This window comes from Nematolebias whitei, chromosome 14 (genome assembly GCF_014905685.2).
Source record: "Nematolebias whitei isolate Nwh7 chromosome 14, NemWhi1, whole genome shotgun sequence".
Lineage (NCBI taxonomy): Eukaryota > Metazoa > Chordata > Actinopteri > Cyprinodontiformes > Rivulidae > Nematolebias > Nematolebias whitei.
In genome coordinates this window covers 19,889,115-19,912,687 of record NC_056511.1, presented here as the reverse complement: position 1 = coordinate 19,912,687, position 23,573 = coordinate 19,889,115, and the positions used below count along the sequence as shown (strand labels likewise).

Here is a 23,573-nt window from a genome sequence, read left to right as displayed (position 1 = left end):
ACTCTTTTGCTCCTGTTTTTTTTTTTTTAAAACCACGCTAATCAAATCACAGACACAATTCTAAACATTATAGTTGGCTACATTTTGCAGACATTCCACACCAATTAATATTCATTAACAACAGCTCCTTCAACAACTGATGTAGCAGACAAATTTCTATTTAAACTGCAATTTGTAAATATGACTATACAAATTTTAATGGGTTTTATGATGAGGACCTGAACTGACTGGCTGAAAGATTGTTCGATCAATGTTTATCACTCGGTCACAACAGTGACTGTTTAATCATGAAGGCCTTGATATTAAATTTTTAAATTCTAATATTAAAAAAGCTGTCGTTGAAAACGTTGGAAAAAAAAACCAACAAAACCAATAACACGGGAGCTGTTTTGACTGGAAATATGATAGCGATAAATCCACAGGCCTTAGCTTGGCCTACCTGCTCCTAGTTTACAAACACATGTTTTGCATATATTACTGAAACAGCAATAAACACCGATAATTGAGGCAGTGACTTTTAATTTTAATTCTATGCATGTTTCTGTTAGCTGCACGTAGCGCATCATGTTGTTGGCATTCATAATTTACTCCTACTTGCTAGCACCATGACGGTGGGACGGTGAAGTTGCGAATGACTGCATCATTCATGTTAGCTTGCTACAAGGTAGAAAATGCTGCCGATTGATTCAGTATGGTTACTTCCGCTACAGTAGCACAATATATATTTGAAATAATCAAGACTAGAGCCGAAGATGATGTGCAGGTACTAGGGCCTCAGGGCCGACCTGCTTGGCTAGCTACATCGCATCACAGCGGCACCATCATGACCAAAACCTCCAGACACGGTGAGTTTAGGCTCTTTGCAAGCAGCTTACCTCCTGGTTAAAGGCGTTGACGGCCTCCATGATGGCCAGGCGTCCCGGGCTTTTCCCTTGACTCCCGAATCCCTGATTACAGCGATGTATAAGCAAGGAAAGATCCGCACAACATGTCCGCTCCAACTAGCTAACGCCAGTTAGCCTAGCATAGGCTGCTTTCGGGTCGGCGGGCAAGGCAAAGCATGATGGGATTCAAGCTTGTTGTTCTTAGTTCTGTCCACTAGATGGCGCAGTGCGCAAACGCCAAAAGTGCAGAACGTGTGTGTTTATTTTATAGCAGTAGTGTCACTCAAGACTTATGGAGCAGTATGTTATGTGGGGTTGGCTTCAGGCTCAGGGAATTGAACAGCAGATCTGACTTCAACAATAATAAATTGTGGTGTTTATTTTCAAAACTCTAAAATAGATTTTTTTAATTAATAACCTAATTTTACTAGGAAATATCCTGATGCATGCTCAATAATCCAGGTAGAAAAATCTAAAAAAGTTAAATCTGGTCCTCTGGACATTTAAAAACAAACAAACAAAAAAAAAAAGCAAATCAACAAAAAAAATGTAGAAACGTTTCGTCTCTCATCCGAAAGACTTCCTCAGTCTGAGGTGCTGTATTCAGCTCAGTCTCTTAAATAGCACCATCTCAGAGTGGATCAACCAGTTTGCTGCTAACAACCAAAACCAGCTGATCACATGCTCAAGAAGGACCATCAGCATAACAATGGATCATTAGCACCCTGATGGCTGTTTACTATTCACAGAGGGCTGAGTGATACTAGCAATCACAGCATTGTAAGAGGGGGACAGTTGAACCCGGAGGCCTCCACCCCTGTTTAATGATGGACGGTTTCTTTTCACAAAGATGGCCTCCTTTACTCCTCTCTCAAACCATCGTTCCTCTCTGTCCAGGATGTGAACATCTTCATCCCTGAAAGAGTGACCGCTGGCCTGGAGATGAGTGTAGACCGCAGAATCCTGGCCTGATGATGTTGATCTTCTGTGCTGGGCCATCCTTTTGGCCAGTGGCTGTTTAGTTTCCCCGATGTAAGACTGATCACAGCCCTCCTGACACTGAACAGCATACACAACATTGCTCTGTTTGTGCCGGGGGACTGGATCTTTGGGATGAACCAGTCTTTGCCGTAATGTATTTTTGGGTTTAAAAGCCACTGGGACGTTATGTTTAGAAAATAAACGTCTCAGTTTCTCTGATACTCCCTCAACATACGGAATGACCACTGGTCTGGGTCTGGGTTCCTCCTTTTCACCTGTTGGCTGACTGGAATCCTGTTTGGGTTTCTTCTCTGCTTTCAGGAAGGCCCAGTTAGGATATCCACATTGCTCTAGAGCCTGTCTTGTGTGGGATTTCTCCTTCTGCCTGGCTCCTGAGCTAGTGGGGATGCTGTCTGCTCTGTGATACAGAGTCCTGATGACTCCTAACTTGTGCTCCAAAGGGTGATGGGAGTCAAACTGCAAATACTGGTCTGTGTGGGTGGGTTTGCGGTACACCTCGGTTTGCAAATGTCCTCTATCAGAGACTGAGACCTCACAGTCCAAGAAAGCCAATCTGCCATTTTTTACATCTTCTCGTGTGAACTTGATGTATTTATCCACAGAGTTGATGTGGTCAGTAAAATGTTGGACTTCCTGAGATTTGATTTTAACCCAGGTGTCGTCAACATACCTGAACCAATGACTTGGTGGTGTCCCTGAAAAGGACATCAAGGCTCTCTTTTCCACCTCCTCCATGTACAGGTTGGCAACAATAGGAGAAACTGGAGACCCCATAGCACACCCATGTTTCTGCCTATAATATTGCTCCCCATATGTGAAGTAGGTTGACTGCAGGCACAGTTTCAAGAGTTGACACAGTTGTTCTGTGGAAAGTGTGGTCCTGCTGCTCAGAGTGGTGTCTGATTTTAATCTTAAACTGACCACCTCTACTGCATCATCAACAGGAATGCACGTAAAGAGTGATGTGACATCAAAAGAGACCATTGTTTCATCAGTCTCCATGATGACATCCCTCACCTTGTCCACAAAGTCCATGGTGTTCTGTATGTGGTGTTCTGAGCTGCCAACTAAAGGGATGAGTACAGACGCCAGATATTTGGAAACATTGTAAGTGACAGAGTTAATCATGCTAACAATTGGTCTTAAAGGTACACCTTGTTTGTGGATTTTAGGTAAACCATACATACTAGGTGTGGCCTCCCCTGGGTACAGTCTGTGGTACAGAAAACGGTCAATAGCCTTGTCCTGCTCCAAAATTTTCAGGCAATCTATTAACTTTTTCTTGTAACCACTTCCTGGATCTCTTTTCAGAGGTTCATAAGTGTTTAAGTCACTAAGGAGTGTCATAACTTTCTCATGATAGTCTTTCTGGTTCAAAATCACTGTGCACCTTCCTTTGTCTGCTGGGAGAATGATGATGTTTTTGTCCTTGCTAAGAGTGGTGAGTGCATCCCTCTCCTCTCTACTGATGTTGGAAGGTGGTGGTTTTGCATTGCTGAGGCAGGATGAAACTTTGATTCTGAGCTGTTCTGCTTCAGCCTCTTTAATTTTGTTGTTGCGGATGGCTGACTCAGTAGCTGTGATCATCTCCACCAGAGGAATTCTACTTGGTGCAACCGCAAAGTTCAGTCCCCTGGCAAGAATTTCTGTCTCTGGCTGGGTGAGCTGTCTGTCAGATAAATTTTTCACCCACTTTTCTGTCTCCCTGGAGTGTTGTCCTACACTGAATGTGTTGTTATTGGAATAGTGATGGTGTTGACGAGCTATTAGTACATTAAACTTGTTTTGTTGTCGAGTCTTGGACTTGACATGCTGTGCTAAGCGTGCCTGATCTGTACAGTCCAACACTTGCTGAAGTGTGGCCTGATCTAGACACGTTGTTAGTTTCTGTTTAATGTGCTCAAAAGCCTCCACCCTCATTTGCCCCACTCTGGGCCCCTGAGCAAGGCCCTTAACCCCCACCATCTGCTCCCAAAAACTGGTCTCTTGAAAATAAGTTCTCGCAACTCAGTGAGATTACCTGTATAAATAAAGGGTAAATTAGAAAATTATCAATAACTTTGATTTTATATAACCTCTACATTTGTTCCTCGTTATGTAAATATTATTTTTTTGTATATATAATTTTTGAATGTATATAGCTCAACCTGTGAAATGTAATTGTTGATTTGTATTACATTATTCGCCTTGGTTTGTTTGTAAATTGTTGTTCATAATAAAAATGTATTTAAAAAAAAGTTTACAAGCAAAAGAGCCATTTTACGCATCTCGAGAAAAAAAATGCACATAGTCATCACACCTGCTGAAGCTCATAACTTCTTCAGAGTGGTCACAGGTATCTTGGAGGCCCCTCTCAATGTTCTCCTTGCACAGTCACTCACTTTATGAGGATGACCTCATCTTGGTAGATTGACATGTCCCAGGTTTATTCCAGGACATTAAGAGCCTTGAATACCCTTTTAGATGCATCCTCTGACTTGTACTTTTCAATGTTATTTTCTCTGAGTTAAATTAAGACAGTCACTTTAAGGAGGGTGACTACTTATTTTACATTTTATAGTTTTATTTAATTTGTATTATCCTGTAGAAATTGGATCTTGATATTGAAGAATGGTTTTTGAACTTCATTTTATAAAAATCCCAATTTAAATTGACCGTGATTGATTTGTGACACTAAAAAAAGCAATAAATAAATAACATTAAGGCGGTGAATAGGTTACTACTTCTTTTCTGAACCTGTTGTCATGTAGTACAAGAATTCCCCAATAGATGGCGCACTTGCAATTTTAGGGTTCAGCCTTTGTCCAGACGAGACATTACCTAAACAAATATCAATCAACCTTTATTTATACAGGTAAATAAGTCGCAGCTGAAATTAAAATATATATTTTTATATATTTTACATGAAATCCAAGTGAAATTCATGACATTGAGCTCACTTAGAGTTCCTGTAATTATGTTTGGGGACATTTTGCAATAGTTTAACCCAAACTAAGTAAAATAATATTCACTCTAGGTTTTTTTTTTAAATTCATTTATTGTTTGATTTTGAGTAATGATAACAAGATAATTAGGTCAGTAAATTTCTTGACAAATGAACGCCTTTCCTTGAGGTGTAACGTTTTGTCATTAAGCTCAGTTGATTAAAAAAATCCACCCATAATTAGGCCACTAAGACAAGTATGATGTACAATTGGGCTATTTAAACTAGAAAAGAATACGTTTATTTCCCCATTACAAACACACAGATTTATGACTGCATTGACTTTTTTATTTTAAAATGTTTTGGTGCGCAGCGCGTGCGAACATGTTTTTTTTTTTGTTTTGTTTTCACGTACACACTGACGCTTAAAAAAAAAAAGGTGTAATTAAAAAGTCAGGCACCAGACGTGCTGTTTAAAAGAATGAAAAATGTCTATAAGTGTCTACAAATGTACCCTTTGTTCCCGTGCATGTGCAGCCTGAGCGCGTACCCGGCGTACAGTACAGTTGTTGTCACCCTTGTTCTCACACATGCTCCGCCCACCTGAGCTGATTGGATCCAGGTCTGCCCAAACTGCCAGCATCCTGTTTGCCCCGCCCACCTCATGCTAAAGACACGCCCACACACCGAACACCGGGAAAGTCACTTCAAAATAAAGAACACGCCGCGCGCTCGGATCATTCAGCAGACGCTCATGTGCGGAGACTCCCGCTGACTCTCACTTCTAGAAGACATCCTCGCGCAGCTCATAAGACGGGCTGTGTCTAGTTTAAGAAGCTTGCTTGTAAAACTGACGCCCCTTTTCCTCTCTTTGAGCCATTACTAATCTGATCCAGTTGTCTCAGAACCTGCTGAGCGCACTCTCCGGACACTTTGAACAGGTGGCGCAGCTTCTCCATTCGTCTTTTACGCACGAGCGGACTCAACGGACGTTTCGACTTTAGCAGGATACCTGCCATTTAACAAGGTGGGCGCAAGTAGAGCCGAGGGTCTTCTTCTCTTGTGGAAGAAGCTTGACAAAGAGCTGAGGCGACCATGAGCCACGGGTCGCAGGATGGGAAGACCTCGAGCAACCCCGAGGAGGAGAAAATCCTCGCGGATTCCTTGCTCAGTCCCGAGGCGATGGTGGTCAAGAGCTTTTACCACACCAAGCGGGTCGGAAACTACCTGATCGGCAGGAAGCTGGGAGAGGGGTCGTTCGCCAAAGTTAGGGAGGGTCTCCATGTTTTGACGCGTGAGAAGGTAAGCTGCGGCACAACTGTGCGTAAAGCTCGTTTAATGTTTTCTCCCCTTCTTGTCACCTAAGTTAACAGTAATTTTTAAGATTTGGATTTTAAGAAAAAAAAAAACAAACCTAGAGGTATGAATTTTTCCGAGTTTACCCAGATTTGTATATTTGTGTCTGTTTTCAGTCATTGACTCTTGCTGGGCCATGCATTCCTTTCATGACACCCAAAAGGAAACAACTTTTTTACCTAATTGGCTGAACCATCTATTATTTCAGCTGTTGGTCCGGTTAAATAAGTGAAAGTGCTCCTGTTTGCAGAAAGAGCCTTTTATTAATGAGCTCCTGCGGCACCAGCAGCTGTTCAGCTCACGCGCAGCAGGGAAGACTTGAGCAAACAAATGTGCATGTCTGCGTAAAAAGTGAGCCGGAGCTGAAGTGTGCGCGCTGTGCTGCAGGACCTCCGCTTTGTCTGCTGCTGCTGGTGAGCTCACTTTCTGTGTGCGCGCGGGGCTGTGATTGGGACAGAGGGCAGACTGTCCGGCCTATGAGGGAGCAGAACCGCTACTTGCATATGAAATCGTGTCGTTGATAAATGGGCTTTGGATCTCATTAGGATTCTGCAAGCGCAAGAGGCTTTGATATGTCCACTGGTTGCCTTTGTCTCTCCTTTCCGTTTTTTTTTTTTTTTTTTTTGGGTTTGTTTTTTTGGGGAGCAGCCAGGATATTTGCATCTTTGGAAAAGCAAGCACCTCCCTCACACAGCATGTTCCAACTCGTAAAGCCTATGTATATATTTTAGGGGCCAAAAATATGACTAACTGAAAATAAACACGTGTCTGATGAATACATCTGAATATTTTGACCCCCCTCCTTACCCTTTCTGCTGAAGAAAAAAAAAAACTCTCCCTTTCCCCACTCTTTACTCCCAGCCTTTGTTTGAGGATGATGCAAACAGTGGCAACCTCACAACCAAGCATCTCTCATTCATTTGAAGGCGTCCAACAGGCGCTGCTGGGAGGGAGCTCAGGGCAGTGGGTTCATTCAGGCACGAGGGTATTCAGGGGTAAAGGAGATGCATTAAGTCCTATACAGTCCCTTTTTTTTAGATTTACTAGAAAGACAGGGAGGATTTAGGCATGAGGTAAATGTTTAATGAAAGTGAGGCGTGTGATCCCATCATGACCAGGGGGCTGGGGAGGTTACATGTATGTTTTTGTTGTCTGTAACCCACTTTCTCCTTCATATGCCCCTCCTCCACAGTGTACCTCCATTTTTCTGTCTGAGGGGTGTCTGATAAACAACCAAATCCCCCCAAAGCCCCCCGGCAAGACACACCCCTGTCCCTATAACTCCCCACCAACTCCACCCCATATTCACGACTGTTAGCTCATTACATCCCGTGCACACCCCTTCTTCCTTCAACTGGCGCAAACACGGCGACCATTTGTAACTGTCAAGTGAAGGCACATTGTCCGCACGCACGCACTTGCAGGCGTGCATGCTCAAGCAGCCAGGTTTTAATTAGCAACTGCAGAAAAGGTTCTCAGAGGTGAATCAATTATCGGGGCGTAAAAACGATGCGAAGGACAGGGCATAAAAACAAGCTGAAGGGGAGAAGAAAGAGCAGGCACCATTTTTTTTGCTGTGCCGTTAATGGATATGGTGATTTGTTTCATTTGCCATGCTTGTCCACGTCTATGAGTTCCCCTTGAGATGATTTGTAATGCATGCTAGCCGTGTTCTTGAACTCCGTCTAGACAGGCTACAAGGAGATTCAGGCAGAGGGTGAACTAGAGGAGATGGCTATTTTATTGAATGCAATTACTCGCAATCGTCTGTCATTGAAGAAAGAACACGACTTTGGCTTTTACGAGGACATTCTGCAAGTTTCTTCATGACCAGAAGTAGCAGAGACAGACATTATACCCTGTGACGGGTAATGAAAGAAAAAACATAATAACAGCTTTGAGTTTGCCTCTGCTTTTGTCACGGCCTTTCGTGCATTTTTAGCTGCAACTTAACCCTGAAGCAAATGGAGGTAACACACACCATGCATTTGCTTTAGGCACCTACACATCTAGAATAACATTTGTTTTCTTTCTAGTTTATGATGGTTCAGTAACCTCTCTGGCTCTCTCATGCACTCACACTCCTCCCCCTCTTACAGTCTCAGGGCCCTTTAGCTCATACATCGCCCCATACTGAGAGCAGCTGTTTGGGAGCAGTCAGTGGCGTTATGTATCCTGCAGTCCCTCATCGCCTGAAATCCTAACTTAACAGATGCAGTAATGTGCCACTTGAATAACTCATGAAACACAGGGTTTAAGAAACAAATCCCAGCTGTCAAAGTCCACGCTATTTTGCAAATTCTCTTCTCATCTTCCTACGCTCTTCTTTTCCGTATTTCTTCAGGTGGCGGTGAAGGTAATTGACAAGCGAAAGGCCAGGAAGGATTCTTACGTTATCAAGAACTTGAGGAGAGAGGGCCAAATCCAGCAGATGATTTGCCACCCCAACATCGCCCAGCTGCTGGACATCCTGGAGACGGACAACAGCTATTACCTAGTGATGGAGCTGTGTCCAGGCGGGAATCTCATGAACCGTATCTACGACAAGAAGTGCCTGGAAGAAAGGGAGACGCAGAAATACATCCGGCAGCTGGTGCTGGCTGTTGAGCATCTGCACAAGCTCGGCGTGGTGCACAGGTAAAAGCAAACCAACAAACAACAACGTATTAAATCGCCAGAATACCAGAACGCACGTCACCACCTTGTTATTGGAAACTCAGAAAGCATTGTGTTGTTTACCACAAACACAAAAATCTTTGTCAGATAGTATCCTCTTTATCAACGTGTAGATTAGGTCTATCCTGTGCACAACAATGTGTAGTAAAGACCAGATCTGTTATAACTTGTCAATAGCTGCATGGTTATCATTTCAGGCTATCTTACACATTATTGAAAGAACTTTCCAAGCAGTAGTACCGTAGTAGCAGTGCATCTATAATATGTTGAATATTGGGTGCCGAGATGGTGCAGGGGCAGGGCAGCCGACTTGGGACCCGAAGGCCCCGGGTTCTATCCCAGTCATTGCACATCTCGTGGTGTCTCTGAGCAGCACACCCTATCCCCAGCTGCTCCTCGGGTGCTTTCCACTGCTCCACCTGGTGGTGGATGGGTTAAATGCAGAGAGCCAATTTCGCCATTGTATGGGAACGTACAATGATAATACACATTATTATTATTATTATATTATATTTATTCAATTTAAAAAACATATTTTGTACATTTCATCCAAACCTTACACATCAATTTATTTTCCTGGAGATATTAAAGTCTCTGTTGCTCAATTAAGATAAACGCAGACTGTACACGCACTGAGCTCTCTCGTATCCTCCTTTGTTTTACAGAGATCTGAAGATAGAAAACCTCCTGTTGGATGAGCAGGACAACATCAAGCTCATAGGTACATTAAAAAAAGCGTCTGAATGTTTCCTTTAATTACATATTTAAGTAATTTAGTTCATAAATCAATCAAAAATATTATAGTAAAACAAAAAGATTGTCACTGTTTTCACCTTATTGTCGTAATAATGAGGTTAACGCAACTAAACATCCTGTTAAAGCTCTTTCTGCTTTTGTCCGTTTGTCTGTCTTTGTGACAAATGAATGTTAAAATAAAACAAGATTCACACTCACACCATCTCCTTTGCCTCTTCTCAGATTTTGGCCTCAGTAACGTTGCCTTCATCTTGGGATACTCTGACCCCTTCAGCACTCAGTGCGGCAGCCCGGCCTATGCTGCTCCTGAGCTGCTCTCCAGGAAGAAGTACGGACCAAAGGTGGATGTTTGGTCCATGTAGGTTCACTTTCATTTTGACAAACTTAATCAACACATTTGTTAACGGCATGCAGAGCTTAATGAATTTTGGTTTTCCAGTGGTGTGAACATGTACGCGATGCTGACTGGGACTCTGCCTTTCACGGTGGAGCCTTTCAACCTCCGAACTCTGCACCAGAAGATGGTGGACAAGGAGATGAAGCCTCTACCCCCTTCCCTTTCCACCGGTAATAAATCCAAGTGCAAACGTACAACTGTTGGCTTTATAAACTGAAGTTTTTCTAAAGACTGAGAAAAGACGAAAAATGAGTAGGCTATATCTAAAAGTCATCATTTTAACGTCACTAAATAAAACTCCTGCAAATCTGTTTTGTGTATTATAACCTCCTATTATATATATATATTTTTTAATTTGCATTCTCTAAAAAATCTTGGGAAAGCAAAACCACCCCGAAACAACCCATTCATGTAGCTGTAAACAAAAAGCACAATAGACTTACCAGAAACTAATCACACCCAGACAAACAGCTAAATCACTGGCGCATGATAACTCTCTCTCTGCATGTCACAACAGTCTTACCTGCCTGCTAATATGCAAACCAATTAATGGCTTGACCCAGTTTTTAGACATCCAATAATCACAGTGATGACACTGGAACCTTATTTGAGCTATGCAGCAGAATGAAGGCTGAGGAACTGTCATAAAAGAAGCAGTGATCGGGATGTGATCGTAAAATATGGGGCTAATAATGTGGTATTTTGGTTATGTATCAAGAGAATGGGATCGTGAAACCTATAATGCTTCACGTTTGAGTCTTTACAGAAAGAAGGCTGGTGAAGCAATGTAAGATTTATTTCCCTGTCTTGTTTCAGCTGCCATCTGTCTGCTAAAGAAGCTTCTTGAGCCAGACCCCAACAAGCGTCCAAATATTCACCAGGTGATGGCTGACTCTTGGCTGCAGCTTGCCAACAAGAACACAGGAACACCATACCTCAAGAGGTAGCCCCACAAACATTTGAAACCCTTTCAGCAGTAGGTTGTACGACCACAACTTTTAAAGCATAATAGCTTACTGGTTTTTTATTTATTTTATATTTTCTGTGTTAAGGATGCACATTGAAGAAGTGAACCACACCGTTTTAGTACATATGACAGAGAAGATGGGCTATAAGCATAGTGAAGTGCTGAGTGCTGTTCTTTGCAACCGTGCCTGCCACACTTTGACTGTCTACTACCTTCTCAAGAAGAAATTGAAGAGACTCTCTACAGAGTACAGGGTTAGTATGACTGCAGCTAATTACTGTCGCATACCTGAAAGTCAAGTGCCAAGACCTGTCGCATGCTATCAAAAGAAACAATCTGTACGTTTCTGCACAGTATGTTTTCTTGAGGACTCATACGGTTATAAAATAGAGTTGTACAACAGGTATGTCCCTTTTTAAAAACACGTGTGGATCTTGTGTTCTTAGGAATCGCAGCTCCAGGAGAAAAAAAAAGGCGAAAAGGAGAATAATGAATACTTCCAGACCCAGTGGAGGAAGCACGTTGACAAACTCACGATCCCCCCTAAACAAACACCCATCTACCTGGCTGTTAGCAAGGGAGCCAACAAGGAAAAGAAACACAAATTAGGTAAAGATCCATTTCATTTGGTGATTTTATTTTTATTTTTTTTTACAAACACAAAACGTTACATTTGATACAAACACTTCCATTTGATTTATTGCTTTTTTTTTTTTTTTTTTGCCTTTTTCCCCACATAGGGTAGGTAGACTGAGCATGCACGTTCTTGTACAGCAATGACCTGTCTCATACACATGTAGTTTCCCTGTCATCCTTCCAACCCTCCGTCCAACCATCAACCACCCACTCATCCACCCACCTACTCATCCACCTGAGAGGAAACATCCTGGACAACTTAACAGTCATTTGTGGTGCAAAGACACAAATCCTTTATTTTAACCCTGATAACGTGTTACAGTCAAATAAAATGATCCAGAGAGCATGGGACCAAAGTAAGTTTGAATCTGGAATTAAACACATTTCCAACCAACGAGCAGATGTCTGTCAAATCACACTTTAAAGTGCACCTGCAACAGACAAGCCCAGAGGCCAAACTAAAACTTACGTAAAATCCTTTCTCTCTTTACAAGGTATTGAGAAATCCCATAGGCTCTTTCTGAACCAGGTTAAGACTGGGGCAGATTGTTCTGTACACCCATAAATCACATACAGTCAAACTATTGGCATAAAACCTGTACGTGTAAGCCCAATGGCTAAACGTATGAGTAGTTCTAGTTCTTCCATTTTCATTCAGGTTTTTTTTTACAAGATTATGAAAAATTCCACGTGTACGTTTTAAAATTAATTAACTAAAATACACTATTTCCTTTTCAGGTTTATTAAGAGCAATAACAGTGGGTCATCGTAAATCACCTCTGGCACCACCTGGCACAGTTGCTTCGTCATCCATGGAATACCTGGAGATCCATCCTCTCTTTCCCAATGCTCCACAGCAACGAAGGCGCCTTGCCACCCTCCCGCCAGTCAACACAAGTCCGGAACACAACATTCCTGCTCCTCCAGCTCCATCGCCAATTGGCATGCATTCCTTTGGATCACTTGTCAAAGCTGAACAAATTGAAGATGTGCCTACGTCACCCTGGTACAAGTTGACCAATGGTACTCTGTCACCGCCACGCCACATCTCTGCCTTTCAACCTGATTCATCTTACTTGAAAAAAGCCACAATCCCAAGTCCTCCTATTCTCATTGCCAACCCCCAGCCCAAGAAGGTCTTATCATCAGATATGTGTGGGTCTTCAGACACCAGTGGAAGCCCCCCAAGCACTATAGGGAGCCCTCCTGGAACTTCAGCTTTTAGCCCTCCAAAGTCTGCCTTCAGTCCACTTAAGCCCATTTCAGCATTCAGTCCTCCCTCCACCAGCGGGAACAGTGATCAGGGGAGCCCAACACATCGCAGCAAATTTCCCTCTATGGGAATAGGACACATGCTGAAGAAGAAGGTCCAGCTGGAGCCATTTGAATTCCGACCACAACAATGTGTAGAGGAAGTGGTGTCCCCACCTCCTTACCCCCTGAAAACGCTCCTGTGTGCTTCAGGTGCACTTAAGACCCTCTGCTGAGCGATGCACGAAAAATGGACAAAAAAACAAACAAACAAAAAAACTGACTAAACTCAAAGCCCCTCTCAACAGTTTGTTGAAGTTGGAGACGTCTTTCAGAGTGGCCTTTTGAACTGTGAACTCTCCCTATATTGCCGAGCTACTTTTTATGGTACATTTCATTATTGAAAGAAGACAAAAGTCTGAAAATTTAACACATTTAACAGTTACCTCTTATTACTTGTTATGTATTAAAAGGTGACGACATTGAGAAGATTACGTTTGAGCAATGACTAAACCTCGTTGTGTCCTAGATACAGAGCCTTCTCAACCCATGTACACACACATGTATTATAGACCAATGTATAGGTGTTCCCTTACGTATTTTGCTGTAACTGGTTTCAGATTAAGCAGCAAACTGATTCTCACCAGCTAACAGGCCCCAACTTCTACCCTAACCCTGACTATATGTGTAAGTGTTTTGTCTATGTGAACTCTGTATGATAGCCACTGACCTCCAGCCGGCTAGCACTGTACCCTAATCGCTGGCTAAGGGACAAAGCTCACTGCACTATTCTTGAAAACCAAAACTCTTTGGAACATCTGTATTGACTTTTACCTCACTGCATTAGTCGATCTTCACTGCTTAACAGGAATCTACGGTAGTTTGGTGTGCTTATGTGAATTGTGCCACTGCACTGCCATGTCTAGTGGAAATAATCGCCACAATAAAACAGACGTAGTGACCAAGAGTAGAGTAACATTCACACTTTTTATAAACTCTCATGAACAGTCAGTAGTAACACCTTTCTAGCATTTTATAAAGAACTGCCTTCATTTCAAACTCACGGGGAAACTTATACTGTAGCAGTCTTAGTTAAGTTTTTTCACAGCTGAACATTCCAGTTGACAGTCAGTTTTAAAGATAGAAATATAAAAATAAAGCATCAAAAGCCTTATGAAACTGATACACCTCACCAAAAGGCAGAGAGCAATGAACGTGAGACGTGTGTCACACAACATCCCTGAAAATAATTTACTTATTTTTGTCGTAATGCTGTAGTTTGTGCAATAGTCTTTAAGTGTTAACTGCAACGATGAGTATTTGCCAAGAGCGACCTGAGAGCGTGAAGGAAATTGTTCTTGTACATAGGTTTAACGCTTGTGCTCTCGTCATGCCATTTTGTATGAACAGAATTTAAAAAATGTTAACTGACATGTTTTTACAAAAAAAAAAAAAAAAAAAAGCCTAAGCTTTTTCACTGTTAAATACTGTAGACTCTCTTCCTGTTCAAGCAAAAGGTCGCATGGTTCAAACTGTGCTGTCAACATTTTAAATTATGTCTTTGTAACTTTTTCTTTTTTAAACTGAGATTGATACGTGCTCTCGGGGGGGTTTGTAAGATTTTGTAAGGAACGGTTTTGTTTGATTGTTCAGAGATTTTTATGCTGTATAAAGTATTTTAAATATTTATAATGAAATCTTTGTGTCTGGTCTTTCAATTTTCATCTGCTCTTTTTCTGGCATGGAGTAACTCATCAGCTAAAATTCTAAAATATAGAAGGAATATTTTCCACTTCAATTCTCCGAATCTAGAAATGTAGGTAATTTAAGTAAAAGTTACGCATAGCCTGAGGTCTTATTTCTTTCTTGAGCTTTCAGCAGCTGAAGGACCTAATGAGGTTTTCACTTCACTGCTATGGGTGGATCCATATCACTTTACAACCAAAATGTGCCACTTGTCCCACATACCATAAACATTTCCCACGGGACAGCTCTGGTGAGTAAAGAAACCCCCCACTCCTTTTCGACAGCTGATGGACTCTTAAGACGGACACACACATATTAGAACCACTCCCTTTTAAACAACACACACACACGGCATACTAATCTACTCAGCTGTGACTCCCCCATCTATATAATAATCATCTTTGGGTGACAGTGGCATGTCCAGACAAAAAGGGGGATTCAAACGCATGCACAGGACAACATACACAGGCATGTCAGATTAAATCTGCATAGTTAAGCTGATAAAAGTAGAGGGGCAAGCGTAGCCCTAAAATGCAGTAAATCCAGAGCCTTTTGTTTATCAAAGACAGGCGGGCTGCTGGTCAAAATCCCTCGGAGGTTTGGTGTCAACAACAGCCTGTGGTCATAAATACACCAGCTCTATCCACATGCAAAATATAAAACAACTTCAATAGAGGGAACGCTGTACTGGTAATATTCCACAGCTGTGCGATACCATTGAGGTAGAAGAGTTCCATCCAAAAATAAAGAAAAGGATGTACATTAAGAAACATTGGCTATGATATACAATATCCATTAATCAAGTAATGCTTTTCGGGGAATAATTTTAGAATAATTAATTTAATAATAATAATTTAGGGAAAAATTATGAATCATTTTTATTTATCTTTACATATATTATTATACGTTGAATTAAAAACAAATTACTCACAACAGCCAAAGAAGTATTGCACTTTTTAATACTGGTAATCATTTAAAACAATAATTGTAAGGAAATTGAAAGATAAACATTTGCTTTTTTATTTTTTCTTCAGAAAAATAAAAATAGGTATATAAAAAATCACTACATATGATCAAATGATTTTTACATTTCCTTATGTTTTGACAATTCAGAGTCTGATCTTACTTACACAATGGGTAAGTTATATTATTGCATGGACATTGCACAACTTCTTACTTCTATGAAGATCCAACAAAAATATAAATTTTTAGTTTAGAATAAAACAATTATATATACAAACCGGATTCCAAAAAAGTTGGGACACTAAACAAATTGTGAATAAAAACTGAATGCAATGATATGGAGGTGCCAACATCTAATGTTTTATTCAGAATAGAACACAAATCACAGATCAAAAGTTTAAAATGAGAGAATGTATCATTTTAAGGGAAAAATCTGTTGTTTCCAAATTTCATGGCGTCAACAAATCCCAAAAAAGTTGGGACAAGTCTATTGTTATCACTGTGTGGCATCCCCCCTTCTTCTTACAACACTCAACAGATGTCTGGGGACAGAGGAGACCAGTTTCTCAAGTTTAGAAATAGGAATGCTCTCCCATTCATGTCTAATACAGGCCTCTAACTGTTCAATCGTCTTGGGCCTTCTTTGTTGCACCTTCCTCTTTATGATGCGCCAAATGTTCTCTATAGGTGAAAGATCTGGACTGCAGGCTGGCCATTTCAGTACCCAGATCCTTCTCCTACGTAGCCATGATGTTGTGATTGCTGCAGAATGTGGTCTGGCATTATCGTGTTGAAAAATGCAGGGTCTTCCCTGAAAGAGATGACGACTAGATGGGAGCATATGTTGTTCTAGAACCTGAACATAGTTCTCTGCATTAATGGTGCCTTTCCAGACATGCAAGCTGCCCATGCCACAAGCGCTCATTCAACCCCATACCATCAGTGATGCAGGCTTCTGAACGGAGCGTTGATAACAACTTGGGCTATCCTTGTCCTCTCTGGTCCGGATGACATAGCATCCCTGTGTTCCATAAAGAACTTCAAATCGTGACTCATCTGACCACAGAACAGTCTTACATTTTACCACACTCCATTTTAAATGACCCCTGGCCCAGTGCAAACGTCTGAGTTTGTGGAGATTGCTTAGAAATGGCTTCCTCTTTGCACTGTAGAGTTTCAGCTGGCAACGGCGGATGGCACAGTGGATTGTGTCCACTGACAATGCTTTCTGGAAGTATTCCTGAGACCACTCTGTTCCTTGAAAGTGGCATTCCTGTTTGAGGTGCAGTGACGTTTAAGGGCCCGGAGATCACGAGCATCCAGTAGTTTTACGGCCTTGACCCTTACGCACAACGATTGTTCCAGATTCTCTGAATCTTTTGATGAAGTTATGCACGGTTGATGATGATAACTTCAAAGTCTTTGCTATTTTACGCTGGGTAACACCATTCTGGTATTGTTGCACTATCTTTCTGCACAACAATGGTGGAATTGGTGATCCTCTTACCATCTTGGCTTCTGAGAGACACTGACACTCTGAGAAGCTCTTTTTATACCCAATTATGTTGTCAATTGACCTAATTAGTGTTAATTGGTCTTCCAGCTGTTCGTTATACGCTCAATTTCCTTTTGCCAGCCACTTATTGCTACTTGTCCCAACTTTTTTGGGGATTTGTTGACACTGAAATTTTGAATCAACATATTTTTCCTTTAAAATGTTACATTTACTCAGATTAAACTTTTGATCTGTCATCTATGTTATATTACGAATAAAATATTGACATTTGCCATCTCCACATCATTGCATTCAGTTTTTATTTACAATTTGTTTAGTGTCCCAACTTTTTTGGAATCCGGTTTGTATATATATATATATATATATATATATATATATATATATACATACATATTAAAAGTGATTAAAAAAACACAGCTCTTCTCAGTTCACAGTCTAAAGCTCTTCAGAGAATGGTGAAGGCTGCACAGAAGACTGTTGGAGTCAGTCTCCCTACCATCACAGACATCTACACCTTCAGATGCAGGAAGAGGGCCGCCTGCATCATGAAGGACCCCACTCACCCAGCACACTCACTTTTTGCCCTGCTCCCCTGCATGCAAGAGGTTGCAGAGCATTAGGTGTAGAACCAGTAGACTGAGGAACAGCTTCTACCCAGAAGCTTTAAGACTCATGAATCCCTAACCAGGATAATTACTGTGAAACAAAAAAACAGCAAAAAACAAAAAAAATAATCACTGCAATGCCACTTCAACTGGTGATGTGACTTTTCTGTGTTCTGCTGATTATCTCATGCTGCTGTATTCATTTATACCTACCTGCTCACCACAGACTCCTATTCGGGCTGCTGTTGTTACGCTGTATTATTTTACATTATTAGTGGCATATGTCTTATATTTCAGAGTACCGTTTGGCGTTCGTTTAGTGTATCTTATTGTATATCTTAGGTCCTTATTTACTGTTTCTCTTATACTTTATATTTAGCTATTTTTGGGTGTAACTGGGATCCTGTGTACATAATTCCGTTCCACCTCATGGTGGAAATGACAATAAAGTTGACTTGAACTTGAAAATCCAACTCTTAAAAAAGGAATTCATACTACAGACCCTTTCCAAAACAGAGAATATCATGGAAAAGTTGTTTAACTCCCATAATTCCATTCAAAAAGTTAAATCTTTAATAGATGATAGATTCAGGGCCCACAATTTAAACAATTTCAAGTATTTATTTGTTTATTTTTACATAATTTGGGTTTACAGCTCATGAAACCCATATAAACAGGTTATCCGGGAGAGACTCGGGAGTAGAACCGCTGCTCCTTCACGTCGAGAGGAGCCAGTTGAGATGATTCGGGCGTCTGGTAAGGATGCCCCCTGGGAGCCTCCCTAGGGAGGTGCTTCAGGCATGTCCAACTGGGAGGAGACACCGGGGAAGACCCAGGACACGCTGGAGAGACTATAGTCTCTCGGTTGGCCTGGGAAAGCCTTGGAATCCTCCTAGAAGTGCTGGAACAGGCGGCTGTGGAAAGAGATATCTGGGCCTCCCTGCTCAAGCTGCTGCCCCCGTGACCCGACTTCGGAATAAGCGGAAGATAATGGATGGAACACAAATTACCAAGAATATATTAAAGAATTGAGCATGCATCAGGATATATTGAAGACTAAGGATTTGGAAAATAAGTTTCAAGAATTACAGAAGTTGTTGCATAAATACTTGGACTTAGTGGTGTAACAATCTAATATAAGCAATAAAAATTAACTATTGATATTTTATCTATAATCAAAAAAAAAAAAAATTTGACATAATTATTTTTTTTGTTTTTGTACATGCAAGAATTAAGATAAAGTTGAACTATTTGGTTCTTGCTTACGTTAGAATTTGGTTGAAGGAATTTAGCCAGATTGTTAGACTATTTGTATAACTGCAAATTGAAAGGTTTTTATGAAGTTGCATCAGCTTAAAGTGTTTAACCAGACCCAAAACTGCATTGATGTCTCCAGGTCTAAGCTCTTACCAGGTTGGCGTTGTGGGCCAGAGGTCACTTCTTCGTCTTCCTGAGGTGGTTGCTGGTTGTTTAGACCAGAAGACACCTTTGAGGAAAGGACAAACCAGTCCAGGATGCAGTCCATTGCCTAAGGTCATCACCCCCATGTGTTTGTGTGGAACCACAAACACAGGTGACATGATTGCCTCAGAAAAATACAATAAAATGCACTTGACCAGTGAGGAACAAACTTTGAAGAGGGCATGCCACCCTACTCTGGGTGTTGCAAATAATAGTTAAACATGTTGGAAATGAGATCATCAGAGCAAAAGTTGAACCACTGAAAAATAAAGTTGAGAGGTTAAGACATGTGCAGAAAATGGGTATATTGGTAGAAGGATGTTAAGAGATGCATCTATCAGGAAGAGGCCAAAGTGGAGATATACATAAATCGGTTGCATATTTAGTCTATGTATTTAAATTGTTATTCTAAACTTGGTGGAAAGCACATTGGATTGTTATGCAGGAAATATGCTTAATAAATCATTTGGTTTGATTTATGTTTGATCACCTTTAGCATGGTGAAGCAATTTTTGCTATTAGACAGAAACCAAACTTGACATAACAGTTTGTTTTTGGGAGAGAAAAAAAAAGGCCTGTTATCTTACAATAGCTCAATCGACCACTTATTACTGTCCAGCAGGACTTTATTTCTGTCAGTCTGTTCAGGCTTAGATCCTCATGACACTAATCCTGTTTTTAACCCCCTCCTCGTCACATATACACACACACACAAGCTCACACCAGGGTGTTGCTGGCAATAGGGTGAGGGCTTTGTGTCTGAGAAAAACAGAAGATTAACCTGCTGCACAGTGATGGCTGCAGGGGATGCTCTCACGCACAGAACCTGGGTCAGCCTCATGGAGTCACGGTGCCACCTTTTCTCAACAGCTCTCCCACAGGATGAGGATGAGGAGGGAAAAAGTGGGAAGGAGAGGCCGGCTACCTGGCAGCAGCTGTTGCAAACAAAGACGCAGGGGTAGAATAAACAAGCAGATGTTTCTAATGAAGTAGGGAGCACTCAAAGGGGATTTGGGTAATTCCGTTAGACTGACTAGTCAACCTCCTGTTCAATCAATCACAGATAGAGCTGAAGGTGATTACTCAACAAGAAGGGTGCAGCTCATCACAGACTTCTACGGTTACGTTTTTCAGATTTAAGATCTTGTTACACTGATTCCTCAGATTATTTTAGGGAAATCCAAGACTCCAGATGTAGGAGTTAGCCAACCGGTAATCTAGTGTGTGACACAAACATCACACCAGACTGTTTTGATGAGTTTAGACACAAACATATTAAACAAGCAATCATGTATTAAACTTAGTGGGAATCAGTAAAGATTAAAAAAAAGTTAGTTGGGTTCACAAAAACTAGATCATTTAATCACAATTTACTCATTTGTTTGTTTTCAAATTGAAATACGGGAAAGCAAAAATATTTAGAATTATAATGTGTTTGTAAAATACATAAATAGAATGTAAGAAGAAATTGAGCTGTGCCATGAAAAACTAAAGAGTTAAAGCATAAACGAGTCATTAATCAGCTAAGAGCAACTGGTAGCTCTTTGTGAAGAGAAATGTAAATAGCAAGATTAGAAAGCATTGAATTTGGATTAAACGATTAATCAAAACAGTCAGTAACTAAATGTTAACAAAAGCACTGACACACATAAATCTAATCGTTACTTTCTTAACTTCCATTTGGAACCAAAATATCAAATTTCAGTCTGATCACACCTCTAAAGCAGATCTTATTCAGCGGTATTTTTAACTAAAAAAAACAACAACACACTTCCCAACTTGGCGCACACAGGTGGCACTCCTTGAAATATGTTTTCCTCTCTAAAACAACATCAGAAATTCAATCAAAGAGCAAAACAGCCAATAAGATCTCAGTGTCTGTGGCAGCAGCAGCATCACACGGTGCAGCTATTGGTGGGTTGTTTCACACAGGAAAGGTTGTAATTGGCTGCCAGCGTGCCGAGGCTTCATTGCCTCCATGGCAACATTGCTTCCTTATTGCTTAGAGAAGGTAAAAAGGAGGGAAATGAGGAGAGGCGACTTTCACTCAGACACCATCGCTGCATTATTCATCTTCTGTCCCAGTCTGTTGAATCGGTGTATACGCACTGACTGATGCATGTGTCTGAGTTGGTCTGGGTGGCAATGATTGGTTGTGGTATAAAGAGTGAATAAGGTGAAGCCGATGCAATAATTGCAGCCAGCAGTGCAATGCATCCAGCAACAGCACGCCTGTATACAAAACTCAAGGATCATTTGTTGAGCCATCAGAGGGATGCTGACTTCAAACAACAGCTTTTGGTCGTCATTTATCTGAACGCGATAAACAAAGATGAACACGTGCTTGGGTGTAATCTTGTTTGTTGGTTGGTTTACAAAGCGTAACGGCAAACAACTGGACCTTCAGCTGGCCACAGGCTCAGGATGAACAAAGGAATGTCATCCCTCCTGGATAGGCTGGACCGCTCTACACCAGCGGAAACAACAAGAGCCACGCGGTTTGTTTGTTGTTGTTTGGGTTTGTTTTTCCCCCACAACAGTTGAGGGTGGGGATAACTGTAGAGAGGGGAAGGAGAAAGAGACGAGGGTGGAGTCGGAGCAGGAGAAAAACATCACACGGATTAGACTTGGGGAGGGGTGTTCATATAGGACCACTCCCCTTTGTATGGGTCTGTATGAGTGGGGAGGAGGTGGGGGTGTACTGACAGGCATGTTGGGCAGCGAGCTGGCTGGCTGGCTGCTACTCCGGCAGCAAACACGATGACGAGATGGCAACAGACACCCAGCATAGCACGTGCTCTCAGTTGCTATCGCAACCCGGCCTCAGATCCAGCGTGCTGGTTGGCCGTGTCTATAACTGTTGTTCTGGGAGGCTGATGAAACCTCGTGGATGAGGGAGGGCAGGCGGTACAGCATGGAGCTGTTTTTCTCTGCTTTGGTAGAAAGTGTTGCTAGGCACATTAGAGGTCAGCTAGTAAACAAACATTGGGGCATTACTAAATAATGATCTATAAAGTAACTTGTTTAACCCTCAAATAAAAAGAAGGAAACTTCCAGTGCCAAACAAAGAGGCACTAATCCTGAAAAAAAAAATAAAAAAAAAAATAAATAAATCTTAGGACAAAAGAAACATCTCCAAAAATGATACTCATCAAGGTGTTTTAATTCGTCATGTCAGACTGATAACACTATTATAAATGTTACAAATGTCAGAAATAGTTTGGCCCTTTATTACATAAAAATCTATAAAATAAACAAAAACAAAGCAACAATGGTTTAAACAAATAAAGAAAAAAAATTGACAAAACATCAAATAAACAAATAAATCTCAGGCAGTTCTTAGAAGTAATGCTATCTAAAAAATGTGCCCATCTGATGGATTGAAAAACAAAAACAATTTCCTTTCGTAAAGTTTTAACACAAATTCTTCACGTATTATCAGTTCTAGTGGCAACAAGACACCTTAAATGCTACACGTAAAGAAAAACGTGTGTGTGTGTGTGTGTGGCCTCCGGTGGGCAGATCGATACAGCGTTGTGCTGAGTGTGCAGCCTGCTTGATGAAACTCTGAACAAATAAATGGCGCTCGCTTCGTTCTGAACTGAAAGCCACGGAGCGACAGCGCCACGAGAACCGAGCCGGCAACATGATTGATTACAAGCACAGGGAGTCTTTGTTTCGCTGCTAGTAATCAGGACAAAGCCAAGTGAATGCAGGTGTGTGAACCAGGTGAAACTGGGACAAAATGTTCCGTTTGAAAAATGTGGTTGAGGTGAACCTTTGGAAAGAAGCATTAATGTAAAGATATGAACGTTAAATGCACACAGCAACGGCTGGAAAGAGCACCTTTGGGTGCGAGTTTAACGTCCATCGCTGTCATCACATTCGTCCTGAAGGCCAGTTTCGATCTCCTCCAGCCTCTGAGCCATGGACATGACGAGCATTTTCATCTGGAAAGGTCAGGGTCAGGGGAGACAAGAGGGATGTGTTGAGATGGGAAGAGGAACAGCACACGGAATGATTATGCAGCGAGGATGACATAAATGACAGAGGGAGACAAATGAAGGGGAAAATGGACAGGTGAGAAATGAAGGCAGCAACAAATAGCAGAGAGGGCGAAGACGGGAAGGAGTAAAAGTAATTAGAGAAGGGAGGAAGAATGAAAACAGCCAAAGAGAAGGTGTTCAAGAATGGGTGGATAGATGTGAGGTGGGGTTGGGAGACCGTTCAGTGAGAGACAAAAAAAGAAAGAAAGAAAAAACAAAAACATTTTAAGTGTCTACAAGTCAAGCAGGAAGAAGACAAGTCCATCAATGATGCATCACTGTCATCTGGTACAATGCTCTGAACCCCTGAATTCATTCACCGACATGCAAATACAGTATATAAAAAAAATACATATTATAAATACATACATACATACACACACAGATA

At 41.3% G+C, this 23,573-nt stretch overlaps 4 protein-coding genes across 5 annotated transcripts in view; 2 read left to right on the top strand and 2 right to left on the bottom strand.

Annotated features, from left to right (window-relative positions):
- Positions 1-915, bottom strand: part of scaf4a (SR-related CTD-associated factor 4a) — a 29,992-nt gene extending 29,077 nt beyond the window's left edge. Inside the window, exon 1 of the mRNA XM_037687953.1 lies at positions 876-915. Within this exon, the coding sequence (XP_037543881.1) occupies positions 876-905 (30 nt within the window). The 5' untranslated portion in view covers positions 906-915. The remainder of the gene's footprint in view (positions 1-875) is intronic.
- smad9 (SMAD family member 9) overlaps positions 1-23,573 on the top strand; it is a 937,424-nt gene that overhangs the window by 78,852 nt on the left and 834,999 nt on the right. The window lies entirely within an intron of this gene.
- hunk (hormonally up-regulated Neu-associated kinase) lies at positions 5,535-14,545 on the top strand. Its single transcript, XM_037687961.1, has 9 exons — positions 5,535-6,111; positions 8,510-8,802; positions 9,507-9,562; positions 9,820-9,955; positions 10,037-10,164; positions 10,811-10,937; positions 11,047-11,215; positions 11,408-11,570; positions 12,336-14,545. The coding sequence occupies exons 1-9, from the start codon at positions 5,905-5,907 to the stop codon at positions 13,082-13,084; spliced, it is 2,028 nt and encodes a 675-aa protein (XP_037543889.1). The 5' UTR covers positions 5,535-5,904; the 3' UTR covers positions 13,085-14,545.
- mis18a (MIS18 kinetochore protein A) overlaps positions 22,505-23,573 on the bottom strand; it is a 14,655-nt gene continuing 13,586 nt past the window's right edge. Inside the window, exon 5 of the mRNA XM_037687977.1 lies at positions 22,505-23,089. Within this exon, the coding sequence (XP_037543905.1) occupies positions 23,000-23,089 (90 nt within the window). The 3' untranslated portion in view covers positions 22,505-22,999. The remainder of the gene's footprint in view (positions 23,090-23,573) is intronic.